General features: G+C 38.9%; 1 protein-coding gene across 3 annotated transcripts in view; it reads left to right on the top strand.

Annotated features, from left to right (window-relative positions):
• Positions 1–16598, top strand: part of LOC126354448 (uncharacterized) — a 184170-nt gene extending 167572 nt beyond the window's left edge. For 2 of the 3 annotated variants that reach the window (XM_050004137.1, XM_050004138.1), the window contains exons 12-13: positions 8214–8364; positions 15627–16598. In XM_050004137.1, coding sequence (XP_049860094.1) covers positions 8214–8364; positions 15627–15742 — 267 coding nt within the window. In that variant the 3' untranslated portion in view covers positions 15743–16598. The remainder of the gene's footprint in view (positions 1–8213; positions 8365–15626) is intronic. The other variant, XM_050004139.1, reaches the window with a different exon arrangement.
• The last annotated feature ends 1149 nt before the right edge of the window (positions 16599–17747 follow it).

Here is a 17747-nt window from a genome sequence, read left to right on the forward strand (position 1 = left end):
CCAGGAATTTCTCACTTCCAGCCTTGTCTCTCAATCTTTCTTTGAAAACCTTAATCCTACTCCCAACATCACCACAGCCGAAGCCCAGGCTATCCGTGTTCTGAAAGCTGACCAATCCTACAAAACCTTTCACCTGAATCCATCAAACTCCTGACCCCACCGACACCTCGCACTCCTACCTTCTACCAACTTCCTAAAATTCACAAACCCAAACATCCCGGCCGCCCCATTGTAGCTGGTTACCAAGCCCTCATAGAACATATCTCTGCCTACGTAGATCAACACCTTCAACCCATTACATGCTGTCTCCCATCCTTCATCAAAGACACCAACCACTTTCTCGAATGCCTGGAATCCTTACCCAATCTGTTACCCTCGGAAACCATCCTTGTAACCATTGATGCCACTTCCCTATACACAAATATCCCGCACGCCCAGGGCCTCACTGCAATGGAGCACTTCCTTTCACGCCGATCACCTGCCACCCTACCTAAAACCTCTTTCCTCATCACCATAGCCAGCTTCATCCTGACCCACAACTTCTTCACTTTTGAAGGCCAGACATACCAACAATTAAAGGGAACAGCATGGGTACCAGGATGGCCCCCTCGTATGCCAACCTATTTATGGGTCGCTTAGAGGAAGCCTTCTTGGTTACCCAGGCCTGCCAACCCAAAGTTTGGTACAGATTTATTGATGACATCTTCATGATCTGGACTCACAGTGAAGAAGAACTCCTGAATTTCCTCTCCAACCTCAACTCCTTTGGTTCCATCAGATTCACCTGGTCCTACTCCAAATCCCATGCCACTTTCCTTGACGTTGACCTCCATCTGTCCAATGGCCAGATTCACACATCCCTCTACATCAAACCCACCAACAAGCAACAGTACCTCCATTATGACAGCTGCCACCCATTTCATATCAAATGGTCCCTTCCCTACAGCCTAGGCCTTCGTGGCAAACAAATCTGCTCCAGTCCTGAATCCCTATACCATTACACCAACAACCAGAAAACAGCTTTCGCATCCCGCAACTACCCTACCGACCTGATACAGAAGCAAATAACCAGAGCCACTTCCTCATCCCCTCAAACCCAGAACCTCTCACAGAAGAACCCTAAAAGTGCCCCATTTGTGACAGGATACTTCCTGGGACTGGATCAAACTCTGAATGTGGCTCTCCAACAGGGATACGACTTCCTAAAATCCTGCCCCGAAATGAGATCAATCCTTCATGAAATCCTCCCCACTCCACCAAGAGTGTCTTTCCGCTGTCCACCTAACCTTCGTAACCTTTTGGTTCATCCCTATGAAATCCCAAAACCACCTTCCCTACCCTCTGGCTCATACCCTTGTAACCGCCCCCGGTGTAAAACCTGTCCTATGCACCCTCCCACCACCACCTACTCCAGTCCTGTAACCCGAAAGGCGTACACAACAAAGGAAGAGCCACGTGTGAAAGCACCCACAAGATTTACCAACTGACCTGCCTACACTATGAGGCTTTCTATGTGGGAATGACCAGCAACAAACTGTCCTTTCGCATGAATGGACACAGGCAGACAGTGTTTGTTGGTAATGAGGATCACCCTGTGGCTAAACATGCCTTGGTGCACGGCCACCACATCTTGGCACAGTGTTACACTGTCCGGGTTATCTGGATACTTCCCACCAACACCAACCTATCTGAACTCCGGAGATGGGAACTCGCCCTTCAGTATATCCTCTCTTCTCGATATCCGTCAGGCCTCAACCTCTGCTAATTTCAAGTTGCTGCCACTCATACCACACCTGTCTTTCAACAACTTCTTTGCCTCTGTACTTCCGCCTCGACTCACATCTCTGCCCGAACTCTTTGCCTTTAAATATGTCTGCTTGTGTCTGTGTATGTGTGGATGGATATGTGTGTGTGTGCGAGTGTACACCTGTCCTTTTTCCCCCCTAAGGTAAGTCTTTCCACTCCCAGGATTGGAATGACTCCTTACCCTCTCCCTTAAAACCCACATCCTTTCGTCTTTCCCTCTACTTCCCTCTTTCCTGAAGAAGCAATCGTCGGTTGTGAAAACTAGAAATTCTGTGTGTGTGTTTGTGTGTTTTATTCATTGTGCCTATCTACCAGCACTTTCCTGCTTGGTAAGTTTTGGAATCTCTGTTTTATATATATATGTGTGTGTGTGTGCGTGCGAGTGTACATCTGTCCTTTTTTTTCCTCTAAGGGAAGTCTTTCCGCTCCCGGGATTGGAATGACTCCTTACCCTCTCCCTTAAAACCTACATCCTTTCGTCTTTCCCTCTCCTTCCTGAAGAAGCAACCATCGATTGCGAAAGCTAGCAATTCTGTGTGTGTGTTTGTGTGTTTTGTTCATGTGCCTGTCTGCCGGTGCTTTCCCGCTTGGTAAGTCTTGGAATCTTTGTTTTTAATATATTTTTCCCATGTGGAAGTTTCTTTCTATTTTATTTATATATATATAAGCTCTTGGTTCATCCCTATGAAATCCCCAAACCACCTTCCCTACCCTCTGGCTCCTACCCTTGCAACCGCCCCCGGTGTAAAACCTGTCCTATGCACCCTCCCACCACCACCTACTCCAGTCCTGTAACCCGGAAGGTGTACACGATCAAAGGGAGAGCCACATGTGAAAGCACCCACGTGATTTACCAACTGACCTGCCTACACTGTGACGCTTTCTATGTGGGAATGACCAGCAACAAACTGTCCATTCGCATGAATGGACACAGGCAGACAGTGTTTGTTGGTAATGAGGATCACCCTGTGGCTAAACATGCCTTGGTGCACGGCCAGCACATCTTGGCACAGTGCTACACCGTCCGAGTTATCTGGATACTTCCCACCAACACCAACCTATCCGAACTCCGGAGATGGGAACTCGCCCTTCAGTATATCCTCTCTTCTCGATATCCGCCAGGCCTCTACCTCCGCTAATTTCAAGTTGCCGCCGCTCATACCTCACCTGTCTTTCAACAACTTCTTTGCCTCTGTACTTCCGCCTCGACTGACATCTCTGCCCTTACTCTTTGCCTTTAAATATGTCTGCTTGTGTCTGTGTATGTGCGGATGGATATGTGTGTGTGTGTGTGTGTGTGTGTGTGTGTGTGTGTGTGTGTGTGTGTGTGCGAGTGTACACCTGTCCTTTTTTTTCCCCTAAGGGAAGTCTTTCCGCTCCCGGGATTGGAATGACTCCTTACCCTCTCCCTTAAAACCCACATCCTTTCATTTTTCCCTCTCCTTCCCTCTTTCCTGACGAAGCAACTGCCAGTTGCGAAAGCTCGTAATTCTGTGTGTGTGTTTGTGTGTTTTTGTTCATGTGCCTGTCTGCCGGCGCTTTCCCACTTGGTAAGTCTTGGAATCTTTGTTTTTAATATATATATATATATATATATATATATATATATATATATATATATATATATATATATATATATAATAGAGGGAAACATTCCATGTGGGAAAAATATATCTAAAAACAAAGATGATGTGACTTACCAAACAAAAGTGCTGGCAGGTCTATAGACACACAAACATACACACAAAATTCGAGCATTCACAACCAGCGGTTGCTTCGTCAGGAATGAGGGAAGGAGAGGGAAAGATGAAAGGATGTGGGTTTTAAGGGAGACGGTAAGGTGTCATTCCAATCCCGGGAGCGGAAACTCTTACCTTAGGGGGAAAAAAGGATAGGTATAAACTCGCACACACATACATGTCCATCCGCACATACACAGACAGAAGCAGACATTTGTAAAGACAAAGAGTTTGGGCTGAGATGTCAGTCGAGGCGGAAGTAAAGAGGCAAAAGAAGTTTTTGAAAGACAGGTGAAGTAAGAGCGGCGGCAACTTGAAACTAACGGAGGTTGAAGCCTGGCGGATATCGAGAAGAGAGGATATACTGAAGGACAAGTTCCCATCTCTGGAGTTGTGACAGGTTGGTGTTAGTGGGAAGATAACCCGGATGGTGTAACACTGTGCCAAGATGTGTTGGACGTGCACCAAGCCATGTTTAGCCACAGGGTGATCCTCATTACCAACAAACACTGTCTGCCTGTGTTTATTCATGCGAATGGACAGTTTGTTGCTGGTCATTCCTACATAGAAAGCATCACAGTTTTCCAAAGTTGTTTCACAGAGGAAGACTGCATTGTAGTTCCTTCTCTAGATTGTCGCACAAATGACAAAATGGTAGATATCAAAATAGACGACAGAGGGCTAGAGGAACAATTAAAGTCGCTCAAAAGAGGAAAGGCCGCTGGACCTGATGGGATACCAGTTCGATTTTACACAGAGTATGCGAAGGAACTTGCCCCCCTTCTTGCAGCGGTGTACCGTAGGTCTCTAGAAGAGTATAGCATCCTAAAGGATTGGAAAAGTGCACAGGTCATCCCCATTTTCAAGAAGAGACTTCGAACAGATGTGCAGAACTATAGACCTATATCTCTAACATCAATCAGTTGTAGAATTTTGGAACACGTAGGTCTCTAGAAGAGCGTAGTGTTCCAAAGGATTGGAAAAGATCACAAGTCATCCCCGTTTTCAAGAAGAGACGTCGAACAGATGTGCAGAACTATAGACCTATATCTCTAACATCAATCAGTTGTAGAATTTTGGAACACGTATTATGTTCGAGTATAATGACTTTTCTGGAGACTAGAAATCTACTCTGTAGGAACCAGCATGGGTTTTGAAAAAGACGGTCATGTGAAACCCAGCTCGTGCTATTCGTCCGCGAGACTCAGAGGGCCATAGACACGGGTTCCCAGGTAGATGCTGTGTTTCTTGACTTCCGCAAGGCGTTTGATACAGTTCCCCACAGTCGATTAATGAACAAAGTAAGAGCATACGGACTGTCAGACCCATTGTGTGATTGGATTGAGGAGTTCGTAGATAACAGAATGCAGCATGTCATTCTCAATGGAGAGAAGTCTTCCGAAGTAAGAGTGATTTTAGGTGTACCGCAGGGGAGTGTCATAGGACCGTTGCTATTCACAATATACATAAATGACCTGGTGGATGACATCGGAAGTTCACTGAGGCTTTTTGCAGATGATGCTGTGGTGTATTGAGAGGTTGTAACAATGGAAAATTGTACTGAAATGCTGGAGGATCTGCAGCAAATTGACGCATGGTACAGGGAATGGCAATTTAATCTCAATGTAGACAAGTGTAATGTGCTGTGAATACATAGAAAGATAGATCCCTTACCATTTAGCTACAAAATAGCAGGTCAGCAACTGGAAGCAGTTAATTGTATAAATTATCTGGGAGTACGCATTAGGAGTGATTTAAAATGGAATGATCATATAAAGTTGATTGTCGGTAAAGCAGATGCCAGACTGAGATTCATTGGAAGAATCCTAAGGAAATGCAATCCGAAAACAAAGGAAGTAGGTTACAGTACGCTTGTTTGCCCACTGCTTGAATACTGCTCAGCAGTGTGGGATTTGTTTCAGATAGGGTTGATAGAAGAGAGAGAGAAGATCCAATGGAGAGCAGCGCACTTCATTACAGGATCATTTAGTAATCGCGAAAGCATCACGGAGATGATAGATTAACTCCAGTGGAAGACTCTGCAGGAGAGAAGCTCAGTAGCTCGGTATGGGCTTTTATTAAAGTTTCGAGAACATACCTTCACCGAAGAGGCAAGCAGTATATTGCTCCCTCCTATGTATATCTCGCGAAGAGACCATGAGGATAAAATCAGAGAGATTAGAGCCCACACAGATGCATACCAACAATCCTTCTTTCCACGAACAATATGAGACTGGAATAGAAGGGAGAACCGATAGAGGTACTCAGGGTATCCTCCACCACACACCGTCAGGTGGCTTGCGGAGTATGGATGTAGATGTAGAGTAGCTCCTCAATTGGCATCACGAGGCTGAGTGCACCCCGAAAAATGGCAACAGCACATGGTGGCCTGAATGGTCAACCATCCAAGTGCCGGTCACACCCGACAGTGCTTAACTTCAGTGATCTTACAGGAACCAGTGTATCCACTGTGGCAAGGCCGTTGCCATTTGCTGTTGTTACAGGGTGTTGAAAATTATGAGTTTCCATAAAACTCAATATTTGCTCACAGCCAATCACAACAAAATTCAATAAATGCAGTGCTTTGTTTCTGAGAGACTACAACAATAAATATAGGAGTCATTGTCAAAGATAATGTGATAGAGTTTCCTACCAAAGAGAGAGAGAGAGAGAGAGAGAGAGAGAGAGAGAGAGAGAGAGAGAGAGAGAGAGAGAATGAATTATCTTGTCGCCTTGTAGAAATGGAAGAATGGTTCTGCAGCTGGTTGATGACTTGCAGAAAACAGATATCCAACAGCATTAAATGTATGAAAATGCTAAAAAGAATAGAATATCAGAAATGAGATGCACACATTTAGGTTGAGTCATGAGCCTGCGTTTGAAAACTTTTTTTACTCCTGCATCACATCCACAGAAAAACCAATTTTAAATAATGAAACCAAAGATATAAGACAGAAAAGAAAAATATAAAACTAGTAGCCATCAACAAAGTAAATTCTCAAACTGTGTATGCTGTTGTAGAAACAAAGAGGGAAGTGAACTCTAAAATTCAGTCAATACTTACAGTAGCTATCACTATGTAACAGATAATTACTGCAGTAAGAAATCTTGTCGATCATTTTAAACTGTAATAATCTAGAATAAAAAAGTGTATGAGAAAAACTGATATTTTAAAAGAATATTAATTCATCCTTAACAAAATGTGAATGTTTGAACAAATGACCAAGGATAACTAAGAATATTAATAAGACAGTATGTGTACCAACATGAGACAGAAGAGATTATTCAAAATATAAAAAAAGAAGTAAGAAACTGACGGCACGTAAGCCCATACCACTAAAAATGTTGACAAGCTAAGCAAAACCTGAAGAATGATCTGTCAGTTTCAGTAGGAATTATTGTTCTCCGGCTGCTACACAAGTTAAAGTCACATAAGTAAATGAAAATGAGACATGATCCTAGATTTTGTTTAAAACACAGTTTGTTTTACATAAAGGTTTCTCTTGAGAAGTAATTTCATATATAATGTAAATAATTTGATTCAGGTACAGTAGACACGTCAAATTGTGGTAAAATTTTATGATAAACAAAGAACAACTGATGATAATAAGCAGCATCACAATAAGAATCCAATTTTGTTGTATAAACATATAATAAAATATAACACTTAATTGCCCCTTGCTCAAATTATCAATAGAAAACATAGTGTCACATTAACATTTGATGTGATACGAATAAGACTAACTTTGGAGTGACGAAAAAAGTGGTTTACCTGTGTCATAGTAGAACACTTTAAAACTTTTGTTTCTTGCTGATGACACAAATATGGTGATAGAGGATCCAAACACATCAATACCAGACACAGCCAGTATAATGGAACAAGCTTATGACTTGATCACAGTAAACAACTAAATAGTTTACCATAAGTGGAGATGGATGGGCACACATTGGCTGATACTCAATGTATGAAGTTCTTTGGCATCTATATAAACAAAAAAACTTAGGTAGCACCATAACTTACTTACTTTAACCAGACAGTTCAGTTCTGCCTGCTTTTCAATTTTCACCCATAGTGTTGACCTGCAGATGGGATTGCATATATAATTTACATTGTTTCACTCAGTATAGTCCCATGGTGTAATCTTCTGGCATAATGTAGATATGGTCTAAAACCATTTAGTTTATGGATCCATGCAGTAAGAGTGTTTGGCAGCTCTCATCAATAGTGCAGCAAAAATACAAGGTTATGAAATATATGCAGAAAATACATCACGGGGCAACAATTCAACATTTGGGAACTTCATCATTATGCTACAAGGAGTTAAGAATGTGTACAACGCAGGGATGTGCGTTCATCCTACAGCTCTACTTATTTGCGTGTTTTAACAGGTTTGCATTCCTGTGCTTCATGCCACACTGATAAATACTTATGCTGTTTCCACTTCTCAGAATAAAGTCTATCTATTACATTATTTTCTGGTCTTCAAATCCAAGTGTATCTCACGTGCACGTGAATTTTATTACATATACTTTATTACATCGACAATAGGAAACTTGTCATGGTAATAATTGTACTTTTGGAGTCTTAATGTTTTTATTTACTAAACTGTTGTGTCTTACTGAGTTATTGTATCATACTGATAATTTTCTTACTTATTTCTTTTACAGAAGGGAAAATGTCTACATTTTACAGGTATTGCCAAACTTTTAACTTCACCAACTGAAAAATGTACTCCAAAAATACAAAAATCATTTGAAAATTTGACCAATTCAGAACATCATACTCCCTTCAATGATCAACATTGTATATCTGTTTCAGGTAATAATCAACTATTGTGCTTCTTCCTCTAATAAACATTTTATATTAAGTCTGGAGTTGTTTTAAAAAACCAAAATTCTAGGTTTTATTTTAAAATATTGTTAAACAGACAACAATAATTTCTAATTGCAGATCATACAGAAAATCAATGTTATTAACAACATTTTTAAATTTTTTATATATATTTTTAACTGTCAGATGTACTCTTACTACCATAATACTGATCTTCCAGAGCTCCTTTTTACAAATTTTGCTTCAGTTTTTGTTCTTACCATATGTAAATTTTCTCCAGGATACGATTTCCTGTCCTGTAGATGTAACAGCATAACTGTTCAAAATATTTTTTTTTTTGTATATATAATTGAGGGAAAAATGATATGAATGTAATATATGATATGAATATAATAATTTTTTTACATTTTTTTAACTGTCAGGTGTACTCTTACTACCATAATACTAATCTCCCAGAGCTACTTTTTACAAATTTTGCTTCATTTTTTGTTCTTGCCATATGTTAAGTTTCTCCAGGATACGATTTCCTGTCCTGAAGATGTAACAGCATAACTTTTCAAAATATTTTTTACAAATGTCTGCTTTTGTCTGTGTCTGTGCGGATGGATATGTGTGTGTGTGAGTGTATACCTGTCCTTTTTTCCCCCTAAGGTAAGTCTTTCTGCTCCCGAGATTGTAATGACTCCTTACCCTCTCCCTTAAAACCCACATCCTTTCATCTTTCCCTCTCCCTCCCTCTTTCCTGACGAAGCAACCGCCAGTTGCGAAAGCTCGAATTTTGTGTGTATGCTTGTGTTTGTTTGTGTGTTTATCGACCTGCCAGCGCTTTTGTTTGGTAAGTCACATCATCATGTGATGTGCGTACTTTTGCCACCTTGCTAATAGGCCATTGTAGTGCAAGAAGCCTGTGGAGGGTAGCAATACACTGGAAGGCTAAAGGACATGGTTCTTTCTGCCATTCAGTGTATTGCTTGCCTCCACAGGCTGCTTGCACCACATTCACCTGTTAGCAATAAGGCAGAAGTATGCATGTAATATGGGAGTTAAAGTTTTATAAATACCGATTTTATGCAGCTAGTGTCTACTGGATCTTATAATGTATCCTTTGGGGTGTTATCCTGTAAGCTATTTTTCAAATTTCTTCTATTCTTGACATTTCCGTTTTATACTAGAGTATTATTTTTTTGGGTGGTATTTGCCATTACTTATAGTACTTTCACTAGACATTAGCTAATTTTTAGACATTTTATTCCCATTCATTATTAGAATTTTCCTCCACTTTTTTCTAGGCCTGACTAATTTAAGAGTAATTCTTTGTACACATTGACAAGCATGTTTTAGTTGTTATGACAACCCACCTGTGGGGTTTGACTCTTACAATGGTCAACTTCCTGAGAGCTGGGACTCCATGTCGTCCATCTACCTTATGCAAATGTAACCATTGTGAGCACCTCACAGAAAGATGGCGCCGAACAGTAAATGAGGAAGGCTCCACTAAATTTGACTATAAAGGTGTTAACAATTGTAACATGTGCGACAAAACAGTGATTAAAAGTATTCGGTGTAAAGGCTGTCACTGCTGGTTCCACGAGAAGTGCGCTAAATTAAGTTAAGCATAAAATTTGTAAACGATGACTACATATGGACTTGTTTCACATGTGTTACTGATGCTGTGGAAAACAAATTTAGAAACACCATCAAGGAAAAAGACGAAAAAATCACAATACTTCAAAGTGATTTAGTTACTCTAAACAACTAATACGCTACTCTGAAGAATAAGTGTATATGTGGTGCTGAGGTACATCTTCAATACAAGGAACCAGGTGTAAACAAACCAGACTCCTTCTCAATAAGAGAAGATGATTTCTTGATTATGGACATAAAGAAACATTGAAAGAAGTCTTCTCAGCGTTGCGTAAAAATGATTCTACAAAGAAGATACAACAGAAGAAGAAAGTGAAAACATTCGGTGACAGTCACGGCTGAAACATGCGGGAACTCTTAACAAACAGTGTATATAACGATGTTCAAGTCTCAGGCATTGTAAAGTATGGTGCCAGTTTTGACAATGTGGTTAAAAGTGTTAACGAAGATTGCTCAGAACTCACAAAAAAATACAGTGTGGTGATAATAGGAGGTGAAAACAATGTTAACAGAAATGAAGCCACGGCTTTTGTTAAGGAGTTGATCACAGTGCTGTAGTTCCTGCATTTCACAAACGTAATTGTAAAAACACTCCCACAAAGGTATGATCTTCCGGACTGGTCGTGTGTTAACAAAGAAATTCGATAAACGAATTAAAAGTTAAAAAGTTTTTGTGCCAAATTTGTAAATGTAAAGCTCATAGATATTGATACTTATGAAAGAAACTGTTTTACACTTCATGGAACGCATCACAACAAACATGGAAGGAACAGATTAGCTGCAAGCATTAACGGTGTACTTGAACAGAGGTCTCATGATAACGAAAACAGACCTGTTATTGCAATGGAAGCTCCTTCACGAGGAACTAATACAGCGGGCCAATACTATCAAATTAGGTCCGAAAGAACTAACAAAGCGAGGGACCGTAAATTAGCAGTAAAGACTCACATAGGTGTAAACTTTGCCGACAGTTTAATAAATACTGTAAGTTCTTTAGTAAGTAAAAATAGCTTCATAATGCGCTTAAATATAGGTGGTGTGTCGGGAGAAATGATGAACAAACTATTTAACTAAGAAATACTCTTAGGGCAAATAAACTCTGTAAAAAATTAAATGTTTTAATGAACATGGGCTTAAATGGGACAATGTTAAGCTACTAAATTCGCTCTCAGGATACAAGTTAGCATCGAGTTTTTGCAAAAAAAAGGGGTATGGGGGACCATGTATATTAGTTAAACAGACACAAAACTTTGAAGCCAAAACAACTTTTGATTGTTTAAATGAGGAACAGGTATTCGAAACCTGTTGCATTGAGCTGTCTGAATACGGTTTCTAATCATAAGAATATGTCATGTCCCGGAATATTGGGCTAGTAGGGGATTTCTAGAGAAATTCGAAACTCTGCTAAGTAGGTTGTAATTTGTTTTGAGTTTAATATAGATATAAGAGACGAAAACAGATTTGTTACCACCCTGAATGATTTGTTGGCTACAAATGGCTTAACATTAAATTTTACTAAGTACACCAGGGTAACAGCCATTCTGCCACAAGCATTGATAATATAGTGTGCAGCAAAAATTATGGTAATACAGAAAAACATATATTAGAATTAGGAATATCTGATCACTCAGCACTTTTTATGTCATTGCCATACATAGACAAAACATATAGGCCCACAGCAGAGGTAGTCAGAAATTCCAGCCAGCCAAATATAAACACATTTATCTTGAAATTAAAGGAAACCCACTGGACCTTCAGTAACCAGTGTTCAGTAAAAATAATTACAACACTTTAATATCTGAATTCAAGAACATTTTCAACGAATGAATGCTTCCCCCCCCCTCCCCCCGTATGAACACTTGATAAATACAATTAAAGTAAGGCAAGGATTGCGGAAGGTATTAGAAAGGTATTAGAAATACGGAAATGCATAAGGAAGCGAAAACCAACCATGATGCTGAATTTATTAGGTACAAAATCAAATACAAAAAATATTTGATCGGGTAGTTACACAAGCAAAACAAATGGCAAATAGTAAATATATAGCTAATGCCTCAAATAAATTACAAGCAGTATGGCAGGTTAACAACAAAGAAACAGGTACTGAAGAAACAAAACATTTTAAGTACAGACTAGCAATTAGTGGGAATACTGTTACTAACACTCGGCACATCTGTGAAGAATTTAATAAGTACCGTATTTACTCGAATCTAAGCCGCACTCGAATCTAAGCCGCACCTGAAAAATGAGACTCGAATACAAGAAAAAAAAATTCCCGAATCTGAGCCGCACCTGAAATTTGAGACTCGAAATTCAAGGGGAGAGAAAAGTTTTACACCGCACCTCCAAATCGAAACAAAGGTTCGAGTCGTAAGCTTAGCAGATAAGCTTTACTAGGTAGCCATTGCTATGCGTCACGCGCTCCGTCCATATTCATACGGGTACCTTTCCTTTTTCTCGTGCTTCGTCCGGTTTGAATTGATTGCTTATTTTGCTTTGATCAGGTAGGTGCCGTTCTCTGTGTTATTGGTGTTTACGTCACTCTAAGCGGAAAATGCATTACTGTACTGTGTCAAGAATTGTTTGTCGCATTCTGATAATGAGAGTTTACAGCATGTCCCCTCTCGCGGCATGGCTCGCTTTTGTGTGCGCTACCGCCGCTTACGATAAAAAAAAAAAAGGAGAGAGGAATCGTCTCATTAGCAAAACAATGGCAAGAGACAGCTATTTGTTGGTTATTACACTGCTGCTTTCTTTGATAATGATAAACAAGAACCAAATAGTAGAGTGCTTTTGACGGAAGACGTTCTCCACGAGAGTTTAGCGAAAATTTTTCTCCGTTTGAAAATCTTTGGAGACGCCTCTTTAGTACATTACATTCTGCACAGAAATTAGAGTCATCTTACATTTAAAAATCTAGTCAATTGCCGTGCTTCATTTCCGACTGTATCACTATTAGGCATAAGAATAATACGAATATAAACATAACATGATTTGTATATTCTTCCGCGTTTGCTGTTGTCTCACCCTAGTTTCGTAGTTTATTAGGCAGACAGGATTTAAATGAGATAGCAGCAAACATGGAAGAATACATGGTAAAATTTTTATATTCGTATTATTCTTATGGCGCAGAGAATACTGCATGTGATTCGCAATTCATAAAAGTTCCTATTAGCAACCATCTCTTCTCACAGATAGGAAAAAATTCAGAACGGAGAGTTGGCCATATTGACAAACATCCCAGTCTTGCCAGTCGGATTTTCGTAGTACATTGAAATTCTGCTACATTCGAAGTTGAACAATGCGGAATTTGTATTTACTTCGTTGGATAATGTATAAAATGCAGTGGCTGAAACTCGGGGCGGAGAAGAAAGCTCGTCTTCCGTCTCTTTTTTTTAAAAAAAATTATTTACTGGCGCGGAGGTTTTGGCGCCAGTATTTATCTTTGTGCCTGCAAAGCATGCCTGTGCAGCGCTACATATATTCGAAGGCAGAAGTTTGTTGTGGCGGCACCTACCAACATTTTTCAAAACTTCCACTTACTTTGCGCTCGATTCTAATGCGCAGGCGGTTTTTGGATTACAAAAACCGGAAAAAGTGTGGCTTAGATTCGAGTAAGTACGGTACTTCACAACCACAAACAAAATCCATAACTTCTTGTTTCCACAAATAAGACCTGATGCAGTACTGTAGGAATCAAGAGAGTTTAAATTTACTGCAGTATCATGTCAGGAAGTAGCTAACATCACACAATCCCTAAAAAATCTTAAGTCTGTGGGCTGGGATGAAATTCCAACAAATATCATAAAGGCAGAAAGTGCCAGCATTGCACCTCAATTCTGTAAAATAGTAAACCAATCATTTGATGAGGGCTGCTTTCCAGGCAGACTGAAATATGCTGAAGTTTGTCCACTCTACAAAAAGGGAAAACAAGATGATTTAGTAAATTTCCGCTCAGTGTCTATACTCCCAGATTTCTTTAAAATAGTTGAACTAACAGTATGTAATCAATTAGAAAAGTACAATAAAAAAGTAATATTATTCTCAATAACCAGTATTGGTTTAGGAAGGGACAAAACACTTTACAAGCTGTAAATGAACTAATCTCTAAAGTACATAAATGCCTCGACAACAAACAAAGTGTATCTGGTATTTTTTGGGACCTCTCAAAGGCGTTTGACACAGTAAACCATAAGCTACTGCTCCAAAAATTGGCTACCTATGGCTTCTGTGGAAAATCTATAAGATGGTTTTCATCTTATCTCAAAAACAGACACCAGAGGGTGGTGATACATCAAAAGGGAGAGAAAACTTGGTCTAGCTGGAAGGAAATACAAGCAGGCGTGACCCAGGGCTCGATATTAGGACCACTTCTGTTCTTATACACATAAATGACATGCCTAGCAAAGTAAATACAGATACAATACTTTATGCAGATGACTCAACTGCTGTAGTCTGCTGCAAAAACACTGAAGAATTAGTATGGACCAAGAAACAAACTCTACAAAGAACTTGAACAATGGATAAAAAATAATGCTATGAAATTAAATCTTGAAAAAACGCAAATCATACACTTCAGGAGCAAACAAACTACTGAATGTATATCACAAATAGAACATTCAGGTAAAGAACTGACCACAGTCGATTCTGTCAAACTTCATGAGATAACTTTAAATAAAAACTTGCAATAGACCGACCATGTGGACAGGTGGACAGTTTACTGAAGAGATTAAAGAGTTTAGTTTATGCAGTGAGGATACTGCACAAAGTAACAGATTTAGAGAAAATTGTATACCATGTGTACTTTATAACAGTTATAAGATGATAAGGTCAATATTTGGGGAATCCACATTGGAGATCAGTGGCACATACCTAAAATGCAAATGTTATTATAGTCTCAAATAATTTCTAAATGAATAAAAAGCCAATGTTATAGATTAGAAGAATCTATAAATAGGAATAGGAAGTAAGGATACAAGTACAAATGGTATACATTTGAAGCCATATAGATACAAAGTATACACGTTCACTGTATATTCATGTTTATATATAGAATTATAGTTTGAATGGCAGTTTGTTTTCCATTCAGTACATCCATACTTCATATAGGTGTGTGAAGTCTATGGTAATGATTCGATGAGTTATGAAAAGATTTAAAATATAATGTTGTATTTTTATTATAATAAGCAATGTATGTACTACGTATTTCCTGTAGTATATAAAATACTGTAACAACTTAGTTTAAAGACGAGTCACCAATGTTCTCAATCAAATTATTGTATAAAAATATGTTAATGTGACAATAAAGTATCTTATAATCTTTTTTTTTCAGAAGTTTGTATTCTTGACAAATAAACCTGAAGAAGTGTCTATACTGTCATGAAACCAATAGTTGCAAATACAGCATCTTCATACAGCTGTGCAGCTTTTGGAAACTACTCATCATTCTTGACTTTTTAATTGTTATAATTTTTATCATAATTTGAATGGTTGTTATTGTCATTCACAATGCCTCTGTGCTGTGGTTGCCCTTCCCAAGAAAGTTGTTTGTTTTAAATCCATTCAGAATTTCTTCTGTATAGTTAATGTTATGAAAATTATTTCAGAGAAAGAGCCTAAACCTAGAAATGAAAATCATCTGACTGATGCGGATGAAGACATGGCAGCATCATCTCCTGATATTGAGACTCGACCTCATAGTGTGACATCCAGCGTCAGCTGACATCAAATGACAAATCAGTTGCCAAGTACATAAGTGATTCTGTAACTTAATGTATGATATTATCCTTTCATGGTTACTTTCACAGTGTTGTATGATTGTTACTTGAAAACAACTGGAAACAAGTTTTGGTCTCTGATTAAAAAAATGAAGGATTAGATTAGATTAGTTTTTTTTCCCCATAGATCCTTGTTGAGGAGATCCTCGTAGATGTGGAACATGCCATCTTTTTTTTTTTTTTTTAAAAAAAAAAGCTGAAATAACTATGCTAATAGTAATATATACAACACATCATTTGTTTCTATAAAAAAATTCGTCAATGGAATAGAAGGAGTTGGCCACTAGTAAGTCTTTCAGGCTCCTTTTAAACTGATCTTTATTTCTAACTAAATTTTTTATGTTTGCTGGCAAATTATTGAAGATGAGTGTTCCTAAGTAGTGGATCCCCTTTTGAACTAAAGTAAGTGCTTTTAAGTCCTTCTGCAGATCATTTTTGTTGCTGGTATTGTATGTATGAACTGAACTGTTTGTTGGAAAAAGAGATATATTATTTAGGACAAATTTCATTAAGGAGTAAATATACATATTGAAATGACCAGTGATATCATATCACAGTAACTAAGTTGATGTGCCAAATATAAAAGTAAATTTGTTATGATGATTTATTTTGCTTTAATCTTTTAGTGCTCAGCCAGACTAGATATGCGTGAGCTGTAACTAAGGCAGAATTGATACATTATCTTATACAAAGCAATGTTTATGTCTGACATTTTCCCTACAGCTGGAGAAGGCATCTCTAAAATAACTGTATACACCAGCATAATTGTAAATAGTGAAAAATAAACAAAAATACTGACAAGTTTCATGTGCCTGCTTTTTTTTTTTGGGGGGGGGGGGGGGGGGCAGGGGGGAGGTACAGCAGTACTGCGTCCAGAAATATATAACTGCTTTTTAATCTTTAATAAGGAATTTCTATAATGTGATTGCAAGTACATGTGTTCCTTTTGAGATCCCCTGTCACTTAGAATCCCAATGATTCCCTCTACAAGTGGTGCTTAGGAAAAATGGTTTTTAATAAGCCTCTTGAGAAGCTCAAATTTTTCTGATTTCACCATCATATTCATATCATGATACGCATGTGGAAGGCATTAATGTGTTTTATGATCCCTGTAGAATACAGCTTCATACAAATTCAGTACTAAGAGAACCCTTCCTTCTTGTCATTGAGCACTGTAGTATTGTTGATGTTCTCTACATACAATTATGGCATGAGTTAAAGGGTCTGTGAGACCATGGAGAAACACAGCACCATGATGACTCTGTGCACACTAACAAGAAGTGGGACAACATATAAATACACAACATGCATGACATGTCAATATGAGACCACTGACTGTGCCTGCAACTATTAGTTTCGGCAGGTGTATTTTGTACAGTAGCCATGGCTGTATGTTGAGTAGATTTGGCAAAAAATATCCAAGATTCAGCAAAACAGGAAGGTAAAATGAACACACTTGTGTTAAGAAGTCTGTATGCAGTGTGAAGGAACAAATTAGAATTTTTATTAAAGCCAGGATTCGGACCTGGGCCTATTTCCCACTAGGCAGATGCGCTAACCTTTATGCTACCTGGCACAGTAGCTTTTCACAAGTGCACAGACTATTCTAGCATACCTTTCTCCTCAGTCCAAATTCACATTCACACCACAGCCCACTTGCTGTTCAAGTTTAGGGGGAATACCAACCTGGCTCAGGTGTGAATGGGAATTTGGACAGAGGATGTACATGTGCTAGAGTAGTCCATGCAGTTGTACAATGCCACTGTGTCAGGATGGTGCAATGATTAGTTCATTTGCCTAGTCAGCAGGACACCTGGGTTCGATTCCTAGCATTGGTACATATTTTCATTCATTGCTTCAGTCTGCATGTGTCCATCATAGATGACTGAGACTTGATAAGGTCTCTGGAACCATGTAGTTACATTTGTGTTAGTTATTGCCACACCAGAT

Source organism: Schistocerca gregaria, chromosome 3 (genome assembly GCF_023897955.1).
Source record: "Schistocerca gregaria isolate iqSchGreg1 chromosome 3, iqSchGreg1.2, whole genome shotgun sequence".
In the NCBI taxonomy this organism is placed as follows: Eukaryota; Metazoa; Arthropoda; class Insecta; order Orthoptera; family Acrididae; genus Schistocerca; species Schistocerca gregaria.